This window comes from Python bivittatus, unplaced genomic scaffold (genome assembly GCF_059951505.1).
Source record: "Python bivittatus isolate LINGU-HERP-01145 unplaced genomic scaffold, Pbiv_v1 ctg000340_np1212, whole genome shotgun sequence".
Taxonomy (NCBI): Eukaryota; Metazoa; Chordata; class Lepidosauria; order Squamata; family Pythonidae; genus Python; species Python bivittatus.
Genome location: NW_028277056.1, coordinates 18,104,101 through 18,131,688, shown reverse-complemented (window position 1 = coordinate 18,131,688; position 27,588 = coordinate 18,104,101). Strand labels below are relative to the sequence as shown.

General features: G+C 39.0%; 1 protein-coding gene across 1 annotated transcript; it reads left to right on the top strand.

The window, feature by feature from the left end:
* The first annotated feature begins 4,763 nt into the window (after nt 1-4,763).
* On the top strand, nt 4,764-27,537 carry CUNH11orf65 (chromosome unknown C11orf65 homolog). Its single transcript, XM_025168884.2, has 9 exons — nt 4,764-5,208; nt 11,253-11,370; nt 12,949-13,041; nt 15,772-15,825; nt 17,223-17,423; nt 19,555-19,688; nt 24,548-24,718; nt 25,222-25,277; nt 26,271-27,537. Exons 1-9 carry the CDS (start codon nt 5,141-5,143, stop codon nt 26,357-26,359), a joined length of 984 nt encoding a protein of 327 aa, XP_025024652.2. The 5' UTR covers nt 4,764-5,140; the 3' UTR covers nt 26,360-27,537.
* The last annotated feature ends 51 nt before the right edge of the window (nt 27,538-27,588 follow it).

The window sequence follows — 27,588 nt, the reverse complement described above, 5'->3', positions numbered from 1 at the left end:
GTGGAAAGCATGGTGTTATGGTAGTTCTCCTTCCAGGAATAGAATAGAATAGAATAGAAATCTTTATTGTCATTGTACAATAACTTGTACAACGAAATTAAATGCCACCCCAGTGCAGCTTTAAAAATATAAAAACCATAGAACACATAAAACACATAACACACATAAAACACATATAACACAACCTTCACATTCCATATTGCACAACCCCTGATGCTGCATTAATTCTGCACTATACGATAGAATTCAGTGTAGTTGCAGCTCTAAGATAGAAGCTATTCTTCAGCCTATTGGTCCTTGTTTTCATTATCCTGTACCGTCTGCCAGATGGTAATAGTTCAAAAAAAGAATGTCCTGGGTGGGATGGATCCTTAAGAATATTTTGAGCCTTCTTAAGGCAGCGGGAACTATAAAGTTCTTCCAAAGAGGGGAGAGGGCAACCAATGATCCTCTGGGCAGTGGTGGTAACCCTCTGGAGCGCTTTCCTATCTGCCACTGTGCAGTTAGCAAACCATACGCAGGTGCAGTAGGTTAAAATGCTCTCAGTGGTACAGCGGTAGAAGGTCACCAGCAGTTTTTCATTCAGTTGGTGTTTCCTGAGAAGTCTCAGGTAGTATAATCTCTGCTGGCCCTCTTAACCAAGGCTGCAATATGAGCGCCCCAGGTCAGGTCCTCTTTTATGGTAACACCCAGAAACTTAAAATAGTTCCAGTTCCAGAACTAGTTCCAGTTGGAGATGGGGCGGGGATAGAGGTCTAGCCCTCCATCCTTGCTTTGTAGGATGCCTCAGGGCTCAATTTTCTCCCCACTTCATGCAGTCTAACATCTGCTGGAAGCGTCTGAGTTATATATCTCAACCCTTGGTTGGCTAAGCAGGTTCTCTCAGTGTCTGGAAGCTGTGGGGTCTGGATGGGGAAGGACAGGCTCAGACTGGGTGGCTGTGAATTTTGGGGTCACTGGATCTGGAGTGTTTCCATCTTTGGTCCTGGATAGTCGTGCTACTCCAGAAGGACTTGGTGTGCAACTGGGGGGTCTTCCCATACTCACAACTTGTGCTTGAAGAGCAGGTGGCAACCGTGGCTTGGAGAGTCCTTGTGCAAATCCATTTTGTAAGTCAATTTCACCCATTCCTGAGTATATAAAAATCAGCCCCACAAACTTCACTTATTTCCAAATAATAGCATTGTGCCAGATTGCTTTTGTGTAATCCCCAGTAATCTCAATAGGGCTTCTCATAAACCTCAGTTGTCATAGACGTGGCTGAGTATCAGCAGCATCTTTTTGATGGCCTGATCAGATGTTTTGCTTTCTCAAAAGCAAATTTGAGTAGCCAAGTTACCTACTGAAGGAGACCTGAATTTACTGAGATGTGGTTTGTTGAATAATTGGCTGAGTATGCACAACGTGCCAGGAAAAACCAAACACACTGTATTATGGCTTAGCACTCTGCATGAATATTCTGATTTTGGAAGTTAGTTGATCAGGTGGTTATGCTATTGATATTCTTTACTAAACCCCTTTTTTGGGTGGCAGATCTTAAAAGTACTGGGTTAGATCCAAATTTACCATGCTTAAACTAGATCCACTGAAATCAACTGGACAAGTCATTCGTGACTAAATTACTTTTATTTGGGTCTAGGCATAATTATTTCTGAATCCAACTCACAACCTAGATGAGATCATTTTTTTTAAAAAAAAAGCATGCATGCTATTGGAGCTTCATTTATGTATATTTAAGATTTACTGCAAATGGGAAATTAGAGCTGAAATTTTAATATTTGGAAATTAATCTTTCTTTAAAAAAATAGGTGGCCATTCTCATGGCTGAGAAGGTAACGTTTTAAACTATGAAGAAATGCCCGATGAGTTTGTACAAGAACTTTCAGCAGGAAATTTATCAGGAGGGTAAAGTTAAAATCTATTGCTTGGTATCCTTTCTACAACCAGTAGAAGAAGATTAAACCGCATCCTTTCTCTTATTCTGACCACAAGGGGAGAACAGAATCTCCGGGTTATCTTAATTCTGATCATTTTCACTTAAGTATTGGTTGATTATTTTCACATCTACAAATTCTACTCAATATAAATTCTCTATCTATGTCTGTCTGTCTGTCTATCATCTAAATGTATATTTAATACTAATAACGATACCGTAGTATCGGTTTTAAGAAGAGACCTGTAAGGGAACCTAATGAGAAAGAAATGGAAATAAGGAAGAGAGCAATAGGAGAAAGGGGGGAAATGCTGAAAAGAAAAATAAAACCCTTTCCACGCAGCGCAAGTAGCTTAAGAGCTATTTTGCAGGAATGCAACATAGCTAAAACAGGGCGGACTACGCTTAATTTGCAGCTGGAGACAGAACAGCCCAGCAAGAGGCCAGCCTCATCCTCTCCCCCCACCCCGCGCCTCCGGGCCAGAAGTGTATTTTGGCTTCTTGGCTCTCTCGCCCTCCCGGCGCGCCCACCCGCGGACGCCGTTTGCAGAAGCGCCGCTGCAGCCGCTGCGCGCTGCGTCCCTTTGCCCGGTCGGCGCCCGGGTCTTGCCGCCGGTGGCTGCTGTGGCAACCGAGACGCGTTCCACGGCCGGCTGCAGTCGTCTCCGCCGGAGAGCGAAGGGCACGGCCGGGCCCCGGGCCGGTTCCACCTCGATCAGGCAGGCGGAGAGGCCGGGAGCGGCGGCGCAGAGGCCAGCACGCGGCGCGGGGACAGGGTGGCAGCCAGGGAGGGGCTCAAACACTGCTGCTCCAACTGGGCAGCTTTTAAGCCGTGTGGACTTCCCCTTCCAGGATTCTGGGAGGGGAAGTCCACACATCTCACAGTTGCCAAGTTGGGCTCGCACATCTTTATCCGGAGTTTAATCCGTTGTCTCCAGCCTAAATTTGGTGGTTCGGTTTGTTTGGGGTTGTCTTCGTGGTGTGTGTTATGTAATTCCATAATTTAGCTGGGGGGGGGGGGTTGGTCGTGGGGGGGGGGTGCCTTCGAATCAGTGCTGACTCCTGGCGACTGCCTGGACAAGCCCCTGCCCTTTTCTTGGCAAGGTTTCTGAAGTGGTTTGCCGTTGCCTCCTTCCTAGGACTCCCAGAGAGTGACTGGCCCAAGGTCACCCAGCTGGCTTCATGCCTAAGGCAGAATTAGAACCGATGGTCCCCTGGCTTCTAGCCTGGGGCCTTATAACTACTAGACCAAAGTGGCTCTCTTAATTTAGCTAGTGTATTGTGCAAATCTGGGAAATGGGTTAATTCACTACCCAGGTGAATCGTGTTGTGTGAATGCAGCCCAGCACCCTGGTATCTGTCATACACATGGGCACCCACCTTTTCACCCAGATTCGCATTGTGTCACACATTTTGTGGCTTTTAACTGAAGGAGTTGCTTAGTAGGAGAAGGCAGGGTTGTTGATTCCCCCCCCCCCTTGTGTTTTTCTCTTTTAAACATTCCTGGTGAATTTTCTTTGTTATAAGCTGACTTTCATTAATCACTCGAACGGATTCACAAATAACAAAATGGTAAATGATAAATTAAAATTATCACAAAAAATTAATACTAGAATCCCCAGTATAGACTTGGAATTGCTGCAGAGTCCAGAAAAGTTTACAACTTTCTAACCTCAGGACAAATCCAGAGCAATGACTGGATTGACATAGCCCACTGAACCAAACCAATACAGCTTATTATGGTTTAGTATGATGTGTGAACTTTGCCAGGTGTGATGTCTTCAGCCAACCATGTTTTCTATCGGTGTGAACCAGGTCAGACACAAGATATGACTGCCTGGAAGATTCTTACTGTAAAAGGAATATTTTTTTGAGAATATTAAAATAATCAAGAACTTATACCTAATTGTTCTATCTAAAATCAGATAAAGGCATGCATAAATCAGTAAGCACAGATGTGTTGAGATGTAAAACATCAAAACAGACTATAATGGATGAAAAACTTAGTGGAAACGTCCACAGGACCCATGAGTACAACATCCTTAGACTCTCTGGAGGGCAATGAAGATGGGTCAGACCTCTCAGAAAAGTGTTTCAGGGTGACACCATAAAAGAAAAGATCCTATTTTGTCTTCCATGTTTATCCACTAGATTTCTGATCTCCAGAAAACAGAATGTACTCTGGTAAAATATAGTACTGGGGGCTCTGAAATTAATTTGGGTTTGGGTTCATATGGAAAACATTATAAAGATTTAGCAGCTTATTCTGAGCCTTGAAGGTCAAAAGCAGAATTTTGAATTGAGGTTGGCAACAAAGTAATACTTAATAGCAATGACTTAATAACAGAAGAATTAATGTATATATGTAATCTGCTTTTAACCAATGGAAGCATCAAAACCATCTTCAAAGACAGTCTATGTACAGCTCATTGCAAGAATAATCTAGGTATGTCTGGTATGATTTCATCTTTCTAACTTGTTTTTTAAACTTTTAAACACTTAGGATTCCATCTACTATGTTCTGAAGACTTTAATTCACCTCTAGACAAATTACTGCACGCTTCTTTTGAAACTGTTGGTTAAGTACCAGTTTATTGCCAACTGCATTTCAAAATAAGAGCTACAGAGTATAAAAATGTCCTAAAAAGAACTCTTATTGTGGGATTGCTGAAATCTGTAAGTAACGACAAGAATCCTATAGTTCAGTGTTTCTTAAACTTTTTTCTCTCAGGACCCCTTCCCACTTTTAAAAATCATGGAGGACCCCAAGAGACCTTTTGTTCGTAGGGTTGTATTTATCAATATTTATTGTATTAAAAATTAGAATTGATGCATTTGCTGCCACTATTGCTTCTCACAATTGTTTGATGGAATTTTAATATTGTATTATTTTTCAACTTAGGGTAGCAAATAATTTTGATTTTGCAGACCTCTGAGAGGGTCTTGGGGGGCTCCCAGGGGTCCTAGAACCACACTTTAAGAAACACTGCTATAGATTAAACAGTTTATGTGATGTAGCCTTTCATTTTTCTTTTCTTTTCATCCCTTCTAGATGTGCTGATGGACAGCAGTGTTCATATACCTATGTGAATGCTACTCAGCAATATTCAAAAAGCAACCTTTTCCCCCTTCATACTACTGTATAAAATACCAAACCATGGAAATTATGAGCAATTTTTTTCTAGGTCATGAATAGCATAATAATCCATGCTTTTGATTCTTTCCAGCACCAAACATAGTTCTACAATGCAAGCTGAGCACAAGAAAATATCTGAGTAAGACTAATTATTTCTTATAGCAGGAGTATATATTTACCTCTTTTAACAGGATGGGCAACCCTTTGATGATTGCTGTAGAGAGCTGCACGGTATAATTTTGAGGGCTGCGCTGTGTGCATTGCTGGATCCATCTTGCACAAGTGAACAGAGCCAAAAGTGTCTGGATTAGGGGAAGTTTTCTCTGTTTTTAACTGTAATAGGACTATTTTAAAATATGTTCCACATTGTTCCTCTTCAAAGTCATGGGAAACTATACAGTCAGTTTTCACCAGTTGCTGTTACAGACCCTTAAGCAAAGCATTCTCTGGTGCAGTGTTTCTCAACCTTGGCAACTTGAAGATGTGTGGACTTCGGCTCCCAGAATTCCCCACCCAGCATGCTGGCTGGGGAATTCTGGGAGTTGAAATCCACACATCTTCAAGTTGCCAAGGTTGAGAAACACTGCTCTAATGGCTGAGAAGGGCTAGGTGAGTAAGTTGAAAGATGGTGGATCTCAACTCTCCTCTTCTAGGAGGGCCCTCTGTCCCTCCTTCCTGCCGTGGTGCAGCTGACCGATACTGGTAGTGCTTCTATTGCCACCTTGAGAAGATGCTGTGACCTGGCATCTTTTCCATTAGCACTGGAATGTGAGACAGATAGGGGGATCTCATGCCCTGAGCACTATTAATAGCCAGTCATTGGAATCATCATCATCATCTTTGAGGCATGTAAGCAGAGAAAACAGTGTTCTCTCTCTCCAAGCACAATTTTAAGTCAACTTGATTAAAAACACAAAAAAGAAAAATGTAAAACTAAGTTGTCTCCATGGATCTGTATGCAGTGTTCCCAAGAGCATGGATGGGGGATTGATGTTTAAGCTGCTGTTTGTGATTTTATCACCAGAGTGGTCCTGATTTCATGTATCCGTGTTTGGTTTTGTCATATTTTATATTTGCATTTTCAAAAGTCATTTGGGCTTCTGTATAAATTACATGACCGTGAAACCCTACTTCATGGCCATGTAGAATTGGAAAGGTGAATTTCGGCCACTTATTCAATCTCTGCTCGTCACAAGAATCCAAGTTAAAGTTTTCACAATTGATGGTTGCCCAGCCGCTTCTTGACCACAACCAGTAAAGGAGAGCCCACCTTTAATTAATTTCTGTGTAATTAATCCTGCTATCAAACTGCTCTTGCTGGTAGAATTTTCCTCTACATTTTGTTGGACTCTGCCATTCTAGCAATTTAAATCCATTATTTCATGCGCTGCTCTCTGGAACAGAAAAGAACAAGATTTGCCTTTGTCTCTGATAGACTGAATTAACATACTTGCAGCCCATTTCACCAACCTATCAATATTGTTTTGAATTGTATTTCTGCCTTTAGGGGTATTAGTTCTCCCACCCAATTTTGTATTGGGTTTGGTAACCACTTGATTACCAAGTTGGTAACGTTTGGTAACCACTTCCTTCACCTTTACCCCTATCATCCAGATCATTATAATAGGGTTGAACTTGGTGGCATTACACTCAGAACCTCCCTTCAGTTTTTTAATGCCAGTTGGAAGCCCCTTTTGGACTTCTTGCAGGAGTCAGGAAAAAATGAAATTATGATATATGGATCTGATGATTAGTTAAATTAATAGATTATAAAAATATGTATAAGTACTTTCAGAGTAAGAGGTTGTTATATGATTTATCTACATCTGCTGTATAAGAAGTCGGAAGTTATTCTTTTTGTATTTTTCTTTTCCTTTACTTTCTATCACTTTTGTATTCTTTCTCTAACTTTCTTGCTCTCTACTTTTCTCCTCCACTATTAGTTCTTGTTTGCTTTTATCTTTATGCTTTTTATAACTGAATAAAGTTTTTACAAAACAAAACCCTCCCTTCAGTTTGATGACAATTGTTGGTATGGTTTCTGTACCAACTACACACACACACACACACACACACACACACACAAACACACACCCCTAACTGGCATGCCATCCAGCCCACATTTAACTATCTTCTCAAATGTTTTGCTGAAATCAAGACACACTATGTCCACAGCATTACCCCAATCCCAATTTTAAAAAAAAGACCCACTTTGGCAACATTTCTTGACAAAGCCATGTTGTTTTCTGGTAACCGCTGCATTGTTTTCAAGTTGCTCACAGACTGATCTCTTTTAATCTGCTCTGTAATCTCCCCATGTATTGTGTCTGGCTGACAGATCTGTGCTTCCTTGTATCCTACTTCTCCTCCCTTTTAAAGATTGGGATAACATTCTCTTTCACTTTGGTACATCATCTGTTCGCCAGGATTTCACAGAGGTAGGACGAATGGATTCAACCAGACCTTCAGCGAATTCCTTCTTGCTATAAGATGCAACTCATCTGGCCATGGAGATTTAAAATCAGTCAAAATGGAAAGATATAACCAGACCATATCTCTGTCAGAATCTTCTTTCTATCCTGATATCCTGCTTTTTGTATTTGACTAATAGAACAAACATTTCTCAGAGAAGACTTAGCCAAAATGAACATATTTAAAGACACCCTTTTTCTTATGGTTAGCATTTTTTGTCAACTTCAGCTCATTTTGAGCCTCTGGTTTCCTTAGAATTTCTGGAATTCTAAGCCATCTCTCTACAGTTTTCTTTGCTGCCCTTATCCTCTTTATATCTCTCATATTTATCTTTTTTTTCCTTTGCTCTTGGATCTTCAGTGAGCTCTCATTGGCTTCATCTGTATTCCTTTTTTCTCCTTCTTGGAGCTGAAACTCCTTTTTTTAGGAATGCCTACCAATCTTGAAATCCTTTTCTCATCAGCCTCTACTGCTATAGTGCCCTAGTTATCCTAGCTCTGAGTTAATTAAAATCTGTTTTCTTTGTGTCTGGAAAGCCCTTTAAACTTGGCTCTGCTCCCAAGCCTGAGGTTAATGTATTAGTGGGGCCCCTGATATGTTTTTATGGTTGTGGTTGTTTTTAATCTGTGCTTTTTAAAAAATGTTTTAACTGAATAACCATGTATTGGATTTTCTAAGCTACCTAGAGTCTAATGGAGTGGGTGGCTGTAACAAAATTAATGAAATAAATAAAGATGCACATACAACCACACTCAGTTTTGATTTTTCTTAATATCAAAATGTCTGGCAATGGTCATGTTGACTTGTTCCTGATATTATGTGGGGTAATTAAAGTCTCCAGAAATTGTATGCCTTTTGAAAGATCTGCAATTTGCTTCTGGAAAGTATCATTCACACAAATATCCTTGGGTTTGTTTTTTTTTTGTTCCCCCACTTATTTTATTTGAGATGCTTGCTACAGTATCTCCAAGTTAATTTGTTTGGATTTCTGGCAGAGATGTGTACTCTTAAAAAGTCTCCCTTTTTTCTATTACTTGATCAAATTACACTCAAGGTTACTATATTTCAAAATGGGATTCATTCCAGTAGCTCTCCATTATACCTTTTAAATTATATTTGCCTTCCTGTATTAAGGATTCAAATTCACCTTCTTTATTTTCCATATTCTGAGCATTGTATCTAGACAACGGAGGCCATGGAATTTATGAGTCAGTGTTCTTTTTCGTATGTCTGAGTTCATTAATAGGCTCTTTTACAGCATTCTTCCCACTTCCTTCTGTAGTATACAAGTATTTATCTGATACTTAACATTTATCTGGATTCAGTTTAAAACCATCCTGATCAAGTTAATCAACTTTCAAACAAACACTTTTGCCAGTCCTTGTGAGGTGAAAACCATCTCATGCTAGCATTCCATCATTCTTGGAGAACTAATTTCATGGTCCCAAAAATCAAAGGCGCAAAGCCAGCTGGGTGACCTCGGGCTGGTCTCAGCCTAGGAAGGAGGCAGCGGCAAAGCACTTCTGAAAAACCGTGTCAAGAATACTGCGGGGACTAGTCCAGGCAGTCACCAGCAGTAAAAAACTGATTTGAAGGTGCACATGCACAAAATCAAAATTTCTGCAAACACCATTTCTGAAGCTGGACATCCACTTGCATTGTATCACTTCTGTGGACTCAAATGATTGATGGGAACACCCCAGGTTCTTAAAATCTCCACATTTTTAGCTCTGTTCTCATTATTCAGAGTTGTTCATGATTATATGATTGCAGCTGATCTTGCCAGCATCGTATGTTACTTCACATGGATTAGTAATTAGGGACAATTGTCAGTGAACTTTATATATCTTGGAAGTTGCTGTTATATTCCTAATCTCTCTTCCTGGCAGAGAACACACTTCAGAGCCAGTGGGTCTGGTCAGCATTCATTTCTGTTTCTCATAATATTGAGTCAGTTTGTTTTCTTGTAAGGTCCTGTCAGCTTTGCAAGGTAGTCCAGACAAGAAGCACACCCAGAGGTACTAGCTCTAACCTTATTGTAAGGTTACATTAGCAGAATCTTGCAAATCTGAAAGGACATCTCTCCACCCCCACCACCCCCTCACCTTTACGGTCCAGGAAACTAGGGAAGGTTCCTTCTGAGACATTTACCATGCCCACATTCCTTCTGCAGACTCAGCTCTGCTGGTCTGCAGCTGTTCCTCTTGTCTCCCCAGGTCATTCCTACCTACCATTACAGGCGCAGATGCACTCTGTGCTCTTTGGAGATCCACGTTCCTTTCTCGTGTTCCACAGTGTCTTCTTCTCCTAAAGCCTCAGAGCTTATTTCTTCTGCAATAGTCTCAAACCAATTTCTGAGTGGGGAAGAATATCCTCTATAGGCTCTATCTCACAGCTAAATTATTAAAGTGCTATCTGCCAGTCCTTTAGCAAGCAGAAAATTATACTGATATTAAATATGCCACTCCTGTTAGTAGTCCCTATCCTGGCCCAGGCCCACTGCTGGCAAATAGTGATGTCCATATCTGTGGTATACCAAAGCATGTCAAGGGTGGGGATTGATGGACTTCCCAGACTTCCATCAAACATCACCAACCAGCAGGAAAATATCAAGCAATCACTCTTCTGAAGGTCAAATGAGACTGTGGCTGGGGAGAAGGCAAGTTTTGACAGATGGCTAGACCAGCAGGCTTAGCCATCTGCTAAAACTCACCCTTTTCTTTTAGTTATCTGTCAAAACTTGCTCTGATTTTGCATAAGCATTTTACTTGGGTGTGTTCAAAAGAATATAAATGGATGATTGGACTCCTTTTGGACAAGATGCAACTCCAGAAGAGTGTTAAACCTGTATTCAGAAGCAGTTGAACATGAGTTTAATGCTATTCCAACAGAGCACTAAAACCTGTGTTGAAAAGCAGCCCAAACAATAGCTGAGAGACGGGAAGAGGGTTGAGCCATTAGCTGGCAAAGAGAACTGTAGTTCTCTCTCTAGCTCTCTCTGTTAAATGTGTAGTTCTGCCACTGTTACTCTGGGTTACCTCCTTGGAAAAAACTAGACGCTTCTGTTGCCCAAACCAGAATGATCCTGGAGGTCAGTCCTTCACAACTGGAGGAGAAGGAACATTACTACACCAGCAACAAACTGAAGTATGTCAGATTGTAACCAAGGTGAAAATAGTGTCAGGTGAATAAAAACATTACTTTAAAACCAGAACAGCTAGGGATACTTTAAGGCTGCCTCTGATATGGGCTGAGGACCAGATGAGGGCAATGTCATGAGGTGTCATACAAAAAAAAGATGGCTGGGTCATGCTTGTGCCATGGGTAGGTGGAAACCAGAAAGGCTCTGTGTCTCTTGTTTCTGCTAGTTGCTCTCATCTACTGGACTTGCTCCTTTGTTTGAATCTCTTCCTTCCTGGAGGTTGTTTCTTCTATCATTTTATAGTGCCTTCTTTGTTTAGTCTAATCAATCTTCATCTTGTTCCAATTCATGTCCATTTTTCTTTAAACACCTTCTAAGCTTGGAAAATAATAACACCAGTGATTGCTGATATCTCATTTGCTGAATCACAATTCTGTTATAGAGATCGTAATTACCCTTTGTCATAAGTACTTTTTACATGTTAAAATGAGACAAAATCCAACATTATTATGCAACTAATTATTTCATTATAGTGCATAAATGATATCACAGAAATATTTTATTTTAAGAAAAGCTGGAAAATATATTCTAAAACCAAAGGCTCTGTTACAATTCTACTGTGATGAGAAAGAACAAGAAAGGAGTAATGCAGCATTTATCATTCAAAAAATCTGGAAAAGATGGCTGGTAAGTTAGCAATACTTCAAATATACTTTTAGTCCTCTTTCTAGAGTAACATACTTTTGAGCTTTTCAGCTGTATTTGTCTAGAAGTCTACACATCTTGGATGGGTGTGATGGCCAACCAAAAACTTGTGGGTCCCAAGACTGTTGCATTCTTAAGAAACACAATCTCATTTGATCTCATGTTGCATCTACACATTCAAGGGAATCACTTGCTCCCTTTTCTGGCTTAAAGCTTGAAACTGCAGAAGGGGGGTGGGGTCACCTTCTATATATAAAAAGCTCTGCCCTTTTCCATCTCTTCAGGGATTCAGAGCCAGTTTGGCCTAGTGGTGAAGGCCCCAGGCTAGAACCCAGGAGACTGAATTCTACTCCTGCCTTAGGCATGAAAGGTGGCTGGGTGACTTTGGGCCAGTCACTCTCTCTCAGCCCAACTCACCTCACAGGGTGGTGGTTGTGGGGAAAATAGGAGGAGGAAGGAGTATTAGGTATGTCCACCACCTTGAGTTATTTATAAAAATAATAAAGGTGGGATAAAAAAAAAGTACAGTGGTACCTCGGTTCACGAACTTAATTCATTCCGTGACTCGGGTCGCGACCCAAATTGGTCGCGACCCGAATCAAATTTTCCCATAAGGTTCAATGTAAATACGGTTAATCCGTTCTGACCCCTACGAATTTGGTCGCGACCTGATTTTGGTCGCGTCCCGAATCAAATTTTCCCATAAGGTTCAATGTAATTACGGTTAATCCGTTCTGAACCATATGGTTTTTTTTTTAAACCACAAAAATATGAAACACAGTACGAAGAGAGAGAACCCTAACCTTGCTCGAGGCAACTTCTGGCGTGGAGGACAGGAAGGGTGGGGAGGCAGTTATTGCTTGGAGGGAGAGTCCCCCTCCCTACAGGAAGCCACGACCACATGTCACAGGAGGGAAAATGGCCACGGATCCTGTTCATCACCCGATCCGGCGTTCGTGAACAGAAGCAAAATTTTGCGAACGGTGCTGTTTGTGACCCGAATTGGTCGTGAACAGAAGCATTCATGACCCGAGGTACCACTGTACTATACTATCCTACACTACACTATTCATATATCATGATTAACAATTATTTGGGTTGTAGTTCTTCATTGGGCATGATATGTGAACCAAGCAGTTTTGGTTTGTAAACTATGGGTTAACAGCGTGTGAAGCCAGCCAATTATGGTTTGTTCAGTAAGCCATAGTTAAGCAAGCTATGGCTTAGAATGGCACTTTTTCCTGATGTGGCAGCCAATAGTGAGTTTTAAAAATAAAAGAGGTCTATTTAATCTGGAGAACTTGGAGCCTGGTTGAACTGAATTATAGTCAGAAGGGGCTGTTTAGGGTGTTGACTTCAACCTCCTGTTTAATGCAAGAGCTTCCTCTTGAACATAGCAAATGAAAGAGAACTCACCACCTCTCTGGACACCCATAACCTACAGCCAGCACCTTATGAATTAATACTTGTATCAGGAGAAACCTGGGTGAAATGTTATGTCCAGAAAGTGATAGCAAATATAATAGCAATAACCAGACTGCATGTATCTATTTCCTCCAGGATATGGGCGTGTTTGAGTACTATAAAGAGCTTATAGGCTTTAAACAATATGGGGAACCTTCCCATCTTATGAAGTACATTGAACCTAGAGAGGTAAGGGCTAAAATGAAGTGGAAGTTTGATGGTGGACCTGAAGAGATAATGGCTTTAATTTCGTTTTCATTCTTTTATCATTGATCCAAGACAATACTGTTCCATGAAATGTCTAGCTTTAACAACAGTGTGCTGCTTAATATGGTATAATCAAAGTTTGCAATGAATACTTAAAAGCTACATGTCTATGTGCTAACCCTCCTTTTTTTTCTCCCTTTACGGCTAATTACTGTTTACAGTAGGAGTTCTCATGCGAAGCAGAATTGCTGCCCACACTCGCTTCCTCTCAGCCTGGGCAAATGGATATTTGGCTTGTCCCTGCAAAGACTGGAGCGAATTTGGCAAGGCTCCAGCTTTGCGTGGACAAGCACAATGAGCTTTTGCTTGCTTGGATATGCTGAAAGCCCACCATGCTTGCTTGTACAGAGCTGGATCAGGGTCGGATTTCTCTTCTGTCTGGACAAGCGGGCTTTCAGCACACTTGTTGAAAGAAAGTGGGAAAGAGACCCTAGAGTGCTCTGACAGTGTTCTGGCTTTCCACGCACGAGCCTGACGGATTGCACTCACAGCTGTATTGCTGACAGAACTCGGTTCCTTTCTACCCAGAGAAACCAACAGCCAAGTCAGGATTTTCTGTGATTGCAAACATTGATTCAAAATAAATATGGACTGAGAAATTAAACCCAGCTTTCAGGAATTATGCAAATTTAAGCAAGGTCACCCCTCTTGTTAAAAAAATGAGGTTTTGAAGTCAATTGTTTTATTCTTCATTTGCAATAAAAATGTTTTGTTTCATGAAGCTGCAACATTCTATCACTGTTTTATTTGATATATAGATGAATGTTTACTTATTAAAAGCAAATAGTATATTTGTTTCATGATGAACCTTAAACCAAATGAAATCATTAGTTTTATTTTGAGAGGGGCATTCCACAAATTCTGTAACGTCTAGCTGTCCTGTATATTCTGGCTTGGTTTAGGTCCCTTCAAGTTGGCAATGTGATCTAGTGGGATCCAGGAGGTGGGCGTTTTCTGTCATCACAGGTGCCATCTGGAGATCCACCTTGCTCCCACGTTGCCTGGCTTTCAGCACCTTTAAAAACCTGCTTTTTCTCGCAGTTAGATGGACAGCAGCTGGGGGTTGTGAAGAATATGAAACTGTGTTTTTGCTGTCTGCATGGACGCTATTTTTATTGCTGTGGTTTCTATTGTATGGTTTTTAATTTTGTAAAGCTGCCCAGAGTCATCTAGAACGGGGAAGCCTACAAATTTAATAAACAAACAAACAAACAATAAAATTCATCTATAATTTGAGAGTGTCTTAGCACTGTAAAGTTTGAATATACCCCTGTTTTATAACATTCTAAGTTAATTAACTAGAATAAATGCAAAACAATAATCAACGTTTTAAAAGGGTATCTCATCAGGAAGCTGTAATAATTGTCCCAAGAAAGATCAGGTAGGTCTATCCTAAGGAGAGCAAAAGAAAACAATAACACTAACCCCCCAAAAAATGTTTGTTTGTTTGATCTTTTGAGATTCTTTATTTGGAATGAACAGAACCTCCTGAGTGGTTCTACTATCTTTAAATGGGCAATGTAGTTTAAAAAGAATTATAAAAGCAAGATGGAATAGAGGACCAAATTTGAAAACCTTGTAACACAAAACATTGAGCATTTGTTGGGTCTTACCTACAGGTTGCTGATGAACTAAATGGATGCAGAATTTAAATAGAACAATTGATACGAAACAATGGGAATCTTGAAGAAAAATATATATATTTACAGTGAATATCACACTTAGAAAAAACTAGTACAAGATGCTTTATCAGTGGCATATTACTTGATATTTATTGCTAAAATTGATAATTCATTTTCTAAAAATAGTTGGAAATGTAACAATCAGGTTGGATAATTCTTCTATATTGGTGGCAATGTTGTAATGCTCAACAATTCTGGAAAGTGACTTATAATAGAATGAAACAAATTCTAAAAGTGAAACTACATTTCCACCCTGCCATCTTTTTATTAAATATCACTAAATATTCTTTTTCCCTTTTATATTGTTTTATTATATTATTATAAAACGCAAGTAGTACATTATATTATTTGGGTACAGTGGTATTTATACAGTGTTGACTGAAGATGATTAAAACTCTGATGTTTAGATAAATATTTAAAGATGAAGAAAGAAAAATTATGTTACTATTAACTATGATTTCTAAAATGTTAATGTTGATAAGCATAAGGTTGCTTAAATTTTACATCTGAAGCTGAATGGGGCATTGAGAAACTGCAAAATACTTAAAATTATTTATTATATAATAAAGGCTTCTTTCTTAAACTTAACACCTAATAGTAAGGTCTCCACTGTATTGTTACTTGTAGTTATTTATTTTATTTATAAATCAAATTTAGTTGTTTATATATATATTAAAAAAAACAAAAATAAACAACAACAAAAGCTTAAAAGCTATTTGGTTTCTCACTTCCCCTTCTTGTGCCTCTAACAATTTGTGATGTTTATAAGCATTTAGGCCCCCTTAGAAACTTAGTAAGTGTTTATATTTGCCATGCTGCGTAATATATTGTATACATGGGAACCATTCTTCCTTGAATTTGGTTAAACTTCTGTTGTGAATGTATGCTGTTGATTTTGCCATTACTGCATCTTCTCCAAGTTTAAATTCCGAATCAGACTGAATTTATGTATAACCTTGTTTGATCACAGGCAGAATTGTTAGACGCTGCAGCAGGAGTTCATATCAAATTCAGACTAGGTGGGGTAAGTATACATTGAATAATTATAATATTTTAATAATAGTTAAAATAAAAGTGTGTAAATGTGTGTGCATATACCTATCTGTAGATCTGTGTGTTTGTGCATGCAAGTATACACATTAATAAAATCATACAAAAGGTAATTTACGAAGAGCACATTTTTCATACTTTAAAATGCATATTTTGAGTTCTTGTACATTTATGCCAGGATTTTTACACTTGTTGGTATAGTGCAGAACCTAAATCTGTCTAAGCAAAAAGCCTGAAGACAGATTCATCTTTAAACAGACTTCCTCCATCTTCGTTCATGATAAGCAACGTTTAATATTACAGTGTGTTTTTGTGTGTGCACCTTCAAGTCAAGGTTGACTCTTGGCGATGGGCTGGTGGACAAATCCTTGCAGTTTTCTTGGCAAGATTTTTGGAAGTGGCTTGCTATTGCCTGCTTCCTAGGGCTAAGAGAGAGGGACTGGCTCAAGGTCAACCAGCTGGCTTATGTGCCTCCGGGGGGACCATAACTCACGGTCTCCCAGTTTCTAGCCTGATGCCTTAACCCAGTGTTGTCCAAACTTGGCCACTTTAAGATGAGTGGACTTCAACTCCCAGAATTCCCCAGCCAGCATGGCTGGCTGGGGAATTCTGGGAGTTCAACTCCACTCATCTTAAAGTGGTCAAGTTTGGACAACACTGCCTTAACCACTACACCAAACTGGCTCTCAATATTAGAAAGTAGATTGTGTTTTTTGAGAACTCAAACGCTTTGGCATTCATTGGAACAATACATGCTCTTGCAATATGTTTGTAAAAAGGCATGCCCCAGCTGCCGTGGTTGAGAAGTTCATGGGAAGGGATCCATCAGATTCCTTCTGTGAAGGCCGCCAAGAAAGCGCCATTCGTTTTTATTGGCTATTTGCTGAATTATATTTTTGTGGTGGTTTTTATTTGACTTTTATTATTTTAATAATTGTTCCCATTTTATTATATGCATTGCTGGGGGAAGATTGAAAAGATTTTGAAGGCCAGAATATTTGTTTAAGAGCAGTTAGGCCTTGTCTTAATTTCAATTACCTCCTTCCTTATATATATGATTCAGGATTGCTTCATGCTTAACAAACATAAAAGTCTGTTTTGGCCTTTATGCAAATAACAGAGAGCTTTCAGCTTTCAAAATGAAATTAGAAAGATTTCTCTCAGGGCCCACCTACGTGCCTTTTAAGAAGAATACATTCCAGTCTGCCTCCAATCTGTTTTAGAATCTTTTCACTCTGTTAATCAATAGAAAATTACAGAGAATATTCCTAAGGATTTGTAAAAACAAACAGCAGTGTTTTTATTTGTTTGACATGTTTATTTGAACATGTTTTCTGTTTTCTTACTTTTAAATTGGATACTGCTTTACAGGAAAAGTTTCCTCCGAGCATATATTATAAAATATTTACTCACCGGCCTATTGTGGATATTTGTGCAAATAGTCCCAAAAACTACACAAAGACTGCAACGAAACCAAGTCCCAGAAAGCTGCAGAATGGGAGCTTCAGTGAAAGTAGTAGCAACTGGTATAAACGCATCGAGAATAATGGCTGGAGACTTCTTTCCATTAGAGTAAGACAAGAAATATTTTAATTTTCCACTTGGTTCCTCTATTATGGTCCTCCCCAAACACATTCATTTGTGTAGGTTGTGATGTGTGACATCCTTCCACTTGACACATTTCAAAGATTTGTTGTGGCTGTTCTTGTTGTTAAAGCACAGCCACAACCTGCAGCACGATGCTGCGGTGCATTCCAGTCTCCTCAAAAAAGGCTTCTGGGAGTTGGAATTTATTTCTGTTACGCGTTTTCTCCATTTATGTGGAAGGTTATTGAGTTTTCCAGGCCTCAAGGGATATATGTTTTGAGAGAATTTCTGAAGTGGAGGCAAATTCCCCACTTCTGCCCCACTTTGTATAATAGATCACCAACTCCCCAGCCCAAGCAATGCAAAACGGGGACACTACCTGGGAAGCAGCCCTGGAGAACAGGGAATTTATCTTTCCTCCCCTTTCAACTATTCCACCAATCCCTGCTCCAGTTCCACTTCAGACTACTTATAAATTATTTGGCCTAAGCTGACCAATTGCATCTCAAGCCCTCCTATCCATTCTCTTTTTCGGTTTCTGCCTTCTTAATGCTTTGTCTCAACTCTTTTTTATCTTAAACATATTCTGAAATGTCACAGGTTAATGTCAGACATACTTTTGTGACCTTTCTTTTAATTTACAAATATATATATATACACACACACACACATATATATATAATTTATTTATTTATTTATTTATATATCAAATTTATATCACCACCCAACTCCCCCACAAGGAGGGACTCTGGCCGGTTCACAACAAAGCAATTTAAAATCAATAAAAACATAAATAATACAAATATAAAATACAAATATTAAAAACAATAAAATCCAAGAGATGGTGATATTATTTCAGCCTGTGACCAGATAATATCTGTCTAAGACTAGGGAACCAGCCAACCCCACTATTCCCATCCCCACCCCATGCGTAATGGCAGAACCAGGTCTTCAGTTTTCTTCTGAAGTCCAAAAGGCCAACCTCACTCCTGGGAGAAGAGTGTTCCAAAGGGCAGGGGCTGCTGCAGAGAAGACTCGCCTCCTGGACCCCATCAGATGAAATTCTCTTACAGACGGGGTCCGTAGCATGCCCTCTCTGCATGACCGGGTGGGACGGGTTGATGTAACGGGGATGAGACGGTCCGTCAGGTACCCTGGACCCATGCCATGTAGGGCTTTAAAGGTGATAACCAACACCTTGAATTGGACCCGGAAGCAAACTGGCACCCAATGCAGCTCATGGAGCAAAGGTGTTATACAGTATGTGCTGATCTTGATGCACCTAAGATCGCCCGCGCGGCCGCATTCTGGACCAGCTGAAGCTTCTGGATATTTATTGCTAGGTTAATCTTATTAAATATACAGCATTACTAAAAAGGCTGTATTCTGCTGTTAACTCAGAATGTAGGGGTATCTTTAGACGTTCTACATCAGAAGACCCTGATCTGAAACAGTAAATCTTGCCATTTCTTATAATTTTTCTTCTGTTGTTTCTGCAAGGAAATGTACCTAGCTATCACCAGGATCTGGTTTTCTCCTTTTTCACTGCCTTGTTCAGTAAACCTTGAAGCAATATTGGCTATTTTTGCATATTAAACTAAAAAGCTCAGTTAAATAAAATACATCATCATATGGTAGCTGAATCCCCTACCACTTTTAGTTTATAATCAAGTTTTGTCAACATTTCTAAAAATTCCAACCAACAGGTTCAACCAACTAGGATAAGCCAATGCCTGGTTAAACCACAGTATAAATGTAACTTACTTTCTTTATTTGTGTACCACCAATTTCAACCAACTGACTCACAGCAGTATTAAGAGTTAGAGACCAAATCAGAAGTGCAGTGTAGAAGTGGAAGGGCAGAATAATAGTGTCAATTTAACAACCCAGCTTTTCAGCATAGCAGACCATTCAAACACAGCTGTTACCAAGCTCCAAAATTTCTGTCTCTGCAAGCCTCTACCAGTTAAAGTTGAGCAGGCCCCCCCAAAAACTGGAGCATATTGGTAGAGAGAGGGGAGCTGGGCAGAACCACAGTTGGCTTAAAAGTACTTTGCCTTGACAAGTGACAAAATATTCTGATAAATGTGAAACTGTTTTCAACAATACATTTCAGTATTGGAAGGGTACGGATCCTCTAACAGTGAAAGGCAATACTAGAACACAGGAATTCCATCATTCCAGTCTGCAGAGGAAACGGGACATGGAAAAAAGAAAAAAGAGGAGAAAAATTGAATGGCTGAAAAAAATGTGAGTTACAGCTGCTTGAAATTCTGAACATGAGAGTGGTCTGTTTTCATTTTATCATCAGCTTAGTGCTTTTTAATTATCATTCACTGAGCCATATTATGCTAATAAAATAGCAATCTGTCATTATTTAGCCAGGTCTATTCATCAGCCAGAAATAACTTGCCATAAATCACAAGTTAACTATTTCGGCCAATTCTATTGGCTGCATTCATCCAGATCAGGGTTTTTTGAACTTTTTCAGGCCATGGAACCTGTTAGTTTAAAAAAAAAAACCTTTAATCCCTGATCAAGAGGCAAAGCTCTGGTGATAGACAATTGGCTGTGTTCGAGCAAACCTTTTTTTCCCCTTACACTCTCATGGAAGTCCACCAAGTTCTTGCAGAAGTTTGAAAAACCCTGATCTAGATGCCAGGACAGCAGTACTATGGCAAACCATCCCTCTAGGTTAGCCTTCCCCCACTTAATGCTATTCTGATAGGCCGAAGCCACCACTCGTTCAAATTCAGTCAGACTAGCAAAAGTTATAATCCCAATGCATCGGAGGATGTGTATAATATTTAAACTGTCTCCATAACAACAAACGAAAACATCTATGATATGTTCTGAGACTGTTTAAGTTACAAAGCTATAAGTTAAATTTTTAACTTATAAAATTAAAAAAAAAATTGGGAAAGACTGTGCTAGACAAATATGGTGGCTCTCCAGGTGTTTGTTTGTCTGTTTATGTCTAGTTGGAACAAGAAAACAGGACAGGCTTGGTCCGCATTGGAAGACTGCCTTCCACGTTAGCATGCTACTTTTCTAAGGACTACTTCTTATAGAACAGTGCCCTCCAGTGCTTTGGGGGTTCTGTTAGATACCTTGATTGTCAGTCAGATGATTAAATTAACCCTAGTACACCGATAATAAACCGTTTTGGTGGAGTTGTTAAAATTGAAATTGCCTTCCTTAGAACCTGAAGTCTTTATGTATTTCCAAATGTGCATTTTATGAGTACTTGTGAGTAGTTCTAACTTAGAGCACTAATTCTTTCACTCCACAGATGAAGAATGTGGTTCCCTAAGAGATTATCATTTAGGCCAGGTGGTATCAAAAATCTGTGGCTTTTGAGAGAGTATCTTGTCAATTGCATCTCCCAGAGTTCTCAAGAATTATGGAGTTCAGCATCGCCTGAAGGTCACAGGTTTCTGTTTAATTTACACACAGTAATATTAGCACAGAGAGAAGGTACTATCCCAAACTCACAGTGATTCTGACAGTATCACTCCAATAAAGTACTTCTCGTTAGCAGTTCTTTCCCCTTGAAAACAGCGGTGCTGGGTACAGTTAACAAAAGCACCTTTAAGCATAGCCGTTTTACCTAATGGACACACAGTTCCTGCTAGACCTCTCGTGCAGAATCAGAACCAGTCAATAAACTTTGGTAATGAGAAATAAACCAGAGAATCAGCTTTCACTCCATATATAGGTATGTATTTATTGGAGTTTGTAACACACTACAGCAGTGTTGTCCAAACTTGGCCACTTTAAGATGAGTGGACTTCAACTCCCAGAATTCCCCAGCCAGCCATGCTGGCTGGAGAATTCTGGGAGTTGAAGTCCACTCATCTTAAAGTGGCCAAGTTTGGACAACAATGCGCTACAGTCTCTTTAAATGGCAGGGAATGTTGCAGTCCATCTGTCACGTCACGCTTTGTGTAATAGTGGTTCCTGAAAATCATGCTTTTCCTAGGCAACCACTTGAATTTCTTGTGCAAGCAGTTCAGTCCTGATCATTTAATAAGCCAGGTTTTTTTCAGGATTAATTTTTTTAAGTTAAAGAGTCTCAGAATATATCATAGATATTTTAGATTGTTGTTGTAGAGATAGTTTAAATACTATACGTGCTTCACTTTTCATCCTTTAGGAACTGTATTTTATACATGAATTAATTGCTACCAAGTATGTACAGTATCAGGACATTAACCAATTTGCAAGTAAGGCAAAATTCTTCAGAGCTACTTAGCCATGTACATGCAAAGCTACTTAACACATGCATGTTTTATTATTAACATGGTTTCAAAGAAACTAAAACTATATTGCCATCTACAGTGAAACTGAATACATTGTACACTACAGGTAGTTCTTGTTTAACAACACTAATTGGAACCAGAAACTCCATTGTTAAGCGACACTGTTGTAAATTGAAAAACCATGTGACTGTGCCACTTAGCAACGGGAGTTCCGGCAATCCTGGTTGCCATTGATAAGTGAGGACCATATGGGACATTAAGCGAGGACCTCGCGTGATTGCGACTTAAGCCTTCCTGCCAGCTTCCCCATTGACTTTGCTTGTCGGTTTCCAGCAAGGAAGGTCGCAAATCGTGATCACGTGACCATGGGATGCTTTGTAAGTGTTAGCTGATTACAAGGCACCTGAATTGCAATCATGTGACCACAGGGGTGCTGCGATGACTGGAACTTTGAGGACCAATTGTAACTACCACTTGTTCAGCACTGTCGTAAGTTTGAATGGCCACTGAACAAGTGGCCATTAAACAAGGACCACCTGTATATACATGTCAGGTGCTGCAGGGGTGCTGTGGAGGGGTGGGAGATGCCGTAACTTATCGGAGCGACTTGCAACCTTCTCTGCTGGCTTCCCCATTTGCTTTGCTTGTGGGAAGCTGGCAGGGAAGGTCGCAAATGGTGATCACAAGACTGTGGCTCCCTGCAACATTGTAATCACGAGCTGGACACCCAAGCGCCTGGATTGCGATCACATTACCACAGAGGTGCTGCAATGGCTAGAACTTCAAGGACTGGTTGGTTGTACGTCCATTGTTTCAGTGCCACCGTAACTTTGAATGGGCATGAATGAATGGGCATAAGCCGAGGACTACCTGTAGGCTGAGTAAGAAGCTGCCAATAAAATGAATGGAATAAAAATGATGAAATGATTTGAGATGACACTGAAGATATGGAATGCTGAAGGGAGTATTTTAGAGATTGGTATAGAAAAAATGGTGATGTGCTGAAAAGTGGAATGGAAACAGATACTATAAATGTAGTATTAAGGAAAAACTGGTAGGAAGAGTTATAAATCCTCCGAGAATCTTGGAACATTGTACCTCTAAATCAGTGTTTCTCAAACTTGGCAACTTTAAGATGTGTGGACTTCATCTCCCAGAATCCCTGCCCAGCCATGCTGGATGGGGAATTGTGGGAGTTGAAGTCCATGTATCTTAAAGTTGCCAAATTTGAGAAACAGTGCTCTACATGGTGTAGCAAAAGAAGTGTTAAATATAGATTTGATTTTCTTACAGAATGGCTGTGCAACTTGTTTAAGGCATGTGTGTAGGATGTACCTGTGCCTGGTCCCTTTAAAAAGGTTATTGTTCCCTCTACAAAGGAAGGCACTTAGAGTTAATACAAAAACTCTGGGGTGATTAGTTTGTTATGTGACAGTGAGGGTATTTGGAAGAATTTTGATCAAAAGGATGTGAGGAGTAACAGTGGACAAAATATGGGAAGCACTGTGCTGCTCTACATTGGACATGAGGAGAACAGAAGAGATTTTTGCTCTTCGGCAGGTCGTTGAAAAACTTATGAACGTGAGAAAATAAATTTATTGTGCTTTAGTTGAGTTAAAGAAAAAATGAATAGCCTTAAGTTGTTTTGCACAAATAGGGATTTGAAAATTGGTTGTGAAATGCAGTAAGAACAATATATGATGGAAGAAAAGCACACGTGAGAATAAATAGAAAGCTTAGAAAATAGTACAACATTGAATAGGGAGTAAGGCAAAGATATGTAATGTCCCCTTGGTTGTTTAATGCCTTTGTACTGCTTGAGATGATGTTAGAGAGGTTTTATTTGGAAATTGTGTACTTCTCTATGCAGATGAGGCTGTATTGTTGGTTGAGACCCAAATGATTTGCAGATGTTAGGCTGTATAATGGAGTAAGTATGGATGTGGACTTTACTGTATGGTCAAGAGAGTTGTGCTTCACAGGCAAAATGGATTTAAATTATCCATAAATGGCAAAAGTAGATTCATTATTTACTACAGAGGAGAAAATTGAGAAATTTTAAGGCATGCCAAATGCCAATGGAAAAGAAGTGGGTAGCACATAGTTTCAATAGAAGAGAATATATGTAGCTCAGGGTTGAACTGCAGAGTCCTTGGGGTTCTCTGAGCTTTGTTGCTTTCTTGCAAATGTTTTGTTACCTAGCTAGGTAACATCTTCACCGGGTAATGAAAAGTTTGCAAAAAAACAACCAAGCTCAGAGAACCCCAAGGACTCACAGCACATAGTTTATTGCAAGGAATCAGTATTTGTTGAAAAAAGTGAAAATGGCTATATGCCCCCTTAGGGATATGGAAGTGAAAGTTGGATAGATCAAGAATGAAAGGGTGCAGAATAAATGTTGATTGAATATAAAAGTGAGTAACTGGTATGAAAAAGATGATGAGGATCAAATTCTGAAATAAAGCATATAAAGGAAGAGTGAATGAGCAGAGGAAGGGGAAGACTGAGAAGGTCATAGCTGGATGGAGTTTATGAAATCCCCCCAAACAAGGAGGTGAGGCTTAAAAGCAGTGAAGTTGTATATGGATGTGGTACAAGTAAGGATGGTTTGCAAGAACATAAATCTCTGGAGAAGTATAATAAATTGTTTTGGTGGAAACTAGATTTAGCTGCATTTCCTTTTCTTACCTCATGCTTTTAATTTCTTAATAATTCTGTTAATTTCTGTTTCTTCCTTCTTTCCTGCCCTTTGCATTATGTTGCTTACCTTGAAAGGGAGGAGTGACAAATATTTATGTTCAGTGAGAATGCTGTAACAATTATGAAAATACATGTTTCCCTTTCTAGGTACTTTGGAGAAAATCTGCAAGCTAAAACTGAGAATCCTGCAACAACTGTTCTAATTCAGAGAGCAACAGAAGGGTTAATCAGCTCCCTGGAGAAGGAAGGAATAGATAAAGTGATGGAATGGGAAGTAGATGAAATGCTAAAGTGGACAAATGCGTTGAATTATGACGAGTAATTTTTTTAAAGTTCACCTTTTATTACTTTTCTAAATCTTACTGTTTTAAAATGATAAATTTTAAGCTTTTAATCTCTAATGTACTGGCAATTTACATTAATAAATAAATGTTATTAACCCACACTTTCTTCTCTCTCTCACACACACACACCAACCAAATCACAATGCATACTTGAAGAATTATATATGCGTGTGTGTGTATAGTAGCTTATAGGAAGTTATTTAAAAAGCCTCAGCTGTACCTCTTGTTCTTATTGCTTCACCTTGGTTTTGTTTCTGCAATTTGGATTGTTTTAATTCTGTTATTGCTATTTTTACTATAACATTGTAACAACTGAGTTGCGAGATAAACTAACATTATGTTTGTGTGTGTGAGAGAGAGAGAGAGAGAGAGAGAGAAGCAGATACTAGGGACATGTGTATACATCACTCTACAAGTATGTGTTGTGATTTGGTTATCACTGCTCCATTTTATTCACTGTGCTTATTGTTTACCTAGATATGTTAAACTATGGAAGGAAATTGGAACAAGCAAGAATTCAGAAAGTTTTCAAGGTAAAACTCTTGTTGGTCAATCTTTATGTAATTTTAATCTAAAGATAGAAATTGGATAGTAAGCAACATGGATAACAGAAATCAGATTCCTTCTGCAGCACATGAGGCTCAGTTGACATGTAATGGTGGCAGAATAGCTGGTGTTGTAATCCCAAACAGATGCTGTGTTCCCATGCACCTCTGCGGAATTAGGTGTTTAAGGTTATGGAAGCAAGTCTTCAGTTAATTAACTGCCATAACTATGACATAACTAACCAGTATTCTGTGAACAGCTGATTAGAACAAATTGTGTGATTTGGAATTGCATTAGTAGCCATGCTGATCATATAATGCACGATTTGAATCTTAGTTATAATTTTTTCAGAAGGATTTGCTATGTGAACATTTCAATACATTCCTTTAAGATGTTCTAAAATATATGAGGATTTTATAAATGCAGGAAAAAAATTGATATTAACACTGGATTCTTAGCTTTCATTATTTCTAAAGAAGCAAGTCTCTATACCTGATCAAATATCTGAAGTCAACCTGATAAGAATTAAGATTTGCAAGAGTGTGATGTGTTGCAAGATTATGTATATCACTATTTGTTGAATTGTCTCTTATACCATCTTTCCTCCAGAAGCTCAAGAAGTACAGTGTTCTGTAACTTCACCCCTAAAAATAGACACAGAATGCAATATTTGAGACACTAAATATGTAACATTGCAAATGCAAATGTGCCATTATGCAAGTTATTATAGAAAATAAACTCTTCTTTTAAAAAGGTTATGCCTATCCAAGATTATTTAATAATTCAAGGGGTGAGTATAAATTTGAATTGGGTGTATCTACAGACTTTTCCAATTTAGTGCCTTCTAGATATGCTGGGGAGTATGAACAAATACCTTGAATTCAGTTTTCCATTGTAAATGGGTTGAAAATATATTTGCTATATTATAAAATATTTTGTTTTATTATATAAATGTTCTTCATTTATATGCTTATCTTTAGGTTTCCGCTTTACTCAACAACGCTGTGTTTCTGAATTGGTACCACAGACAATCGAAGAAATAATGCAGTCTCAGATGAATGTAGACTAAAAGAGAGACCTATCAACTCACTTTAATAGTTTTAGATGAAAAAATAACACATCTGACAACTGAACACTCATCAGTCACAACAATATCAACATAAAGCTTCAGAAGACAAAAATGAAAACCAGATATAAAAAGATGGAATATCTTTGTGTGTTTGCCTAATTAATGAGCCCTAACACATTAACATAAATTTAATCAACCTAAAGAAGTTTGAAATTAAATTTCTTTAAAGTTTCCTAGTGAATTATTTTGTGATAGGTGAGATGTCTGTTGTAATACACAATTAGTAGCATTTCTTAATTCTCCAAAATCTATGCATTACAAGATTGGTCGATTTTTAATCATTAATTATTTTGATTCAGAGAAACTTAAGGTATTACATATATGTGAGCAAAGATATGAAAATAACAAAATCAGATGACTTTTTCAGACAGTAATGGTGGAAGGAGGTCACCGCTGAGGTTTAACATCAGTCTGTAAACAACTTGAGCTACCATGTGTTTCTGTGTATAGCCATTACCAGAGAAATGATAGTTGGAATGTTAGTTAAAAGATCAGGGGATTCCAGAGTGATGGAACCATTTCTCATTCACAGGGGAGTGGGAGGGGGATCATCACAATTTCCAGCTTGAGGCACTGATTGACCTTAGAAATAGATAATGTGAATATAGCAATGTACAGACTACTGTGTGGTAGAAACAGAAAAATCGTGTTCTAGCTTGAGCTCAATTCTTGACCATATCCAGGTGATCTTCTATAGTGTAAAGCTCCTATGGACTCTCAGAAAATGTATTGTACACATGCATGTATTCTGCATGTTTGTGTTTGCCTTACAATTGAGATTTTTATTTTGTACTGAAGACAATTCCCCATACAACAGTGAAAGTTATAAAGACGTTGCTTTTCATAAAAATGTTTCAAAATAAAAAAAATGTAAAGCATTTAAATAAATTAATAAAAATTCAGTAGCAGGAAAAGTTGAGTACAGAGTGGCTCAACTTAAGGAGTCCTTGGGGATCTCTGAGCCTGGTTGTTTTCTTGCAAACGTTTCATTACCTGGCTAGGTAACGTCTTCTTGCTAGCACTGAAGATGTTGCCTAGCTGGGTAATGTTTACAAGAAAACAACCAAGCTCAGAGAACCCCAAGGACTCCATAGTTCAACCCTGAGCTACATATATTCTCTCCTATTGGTATCAACTTAAAGATTAGCCTTCCCATCTTGTCAGCTACA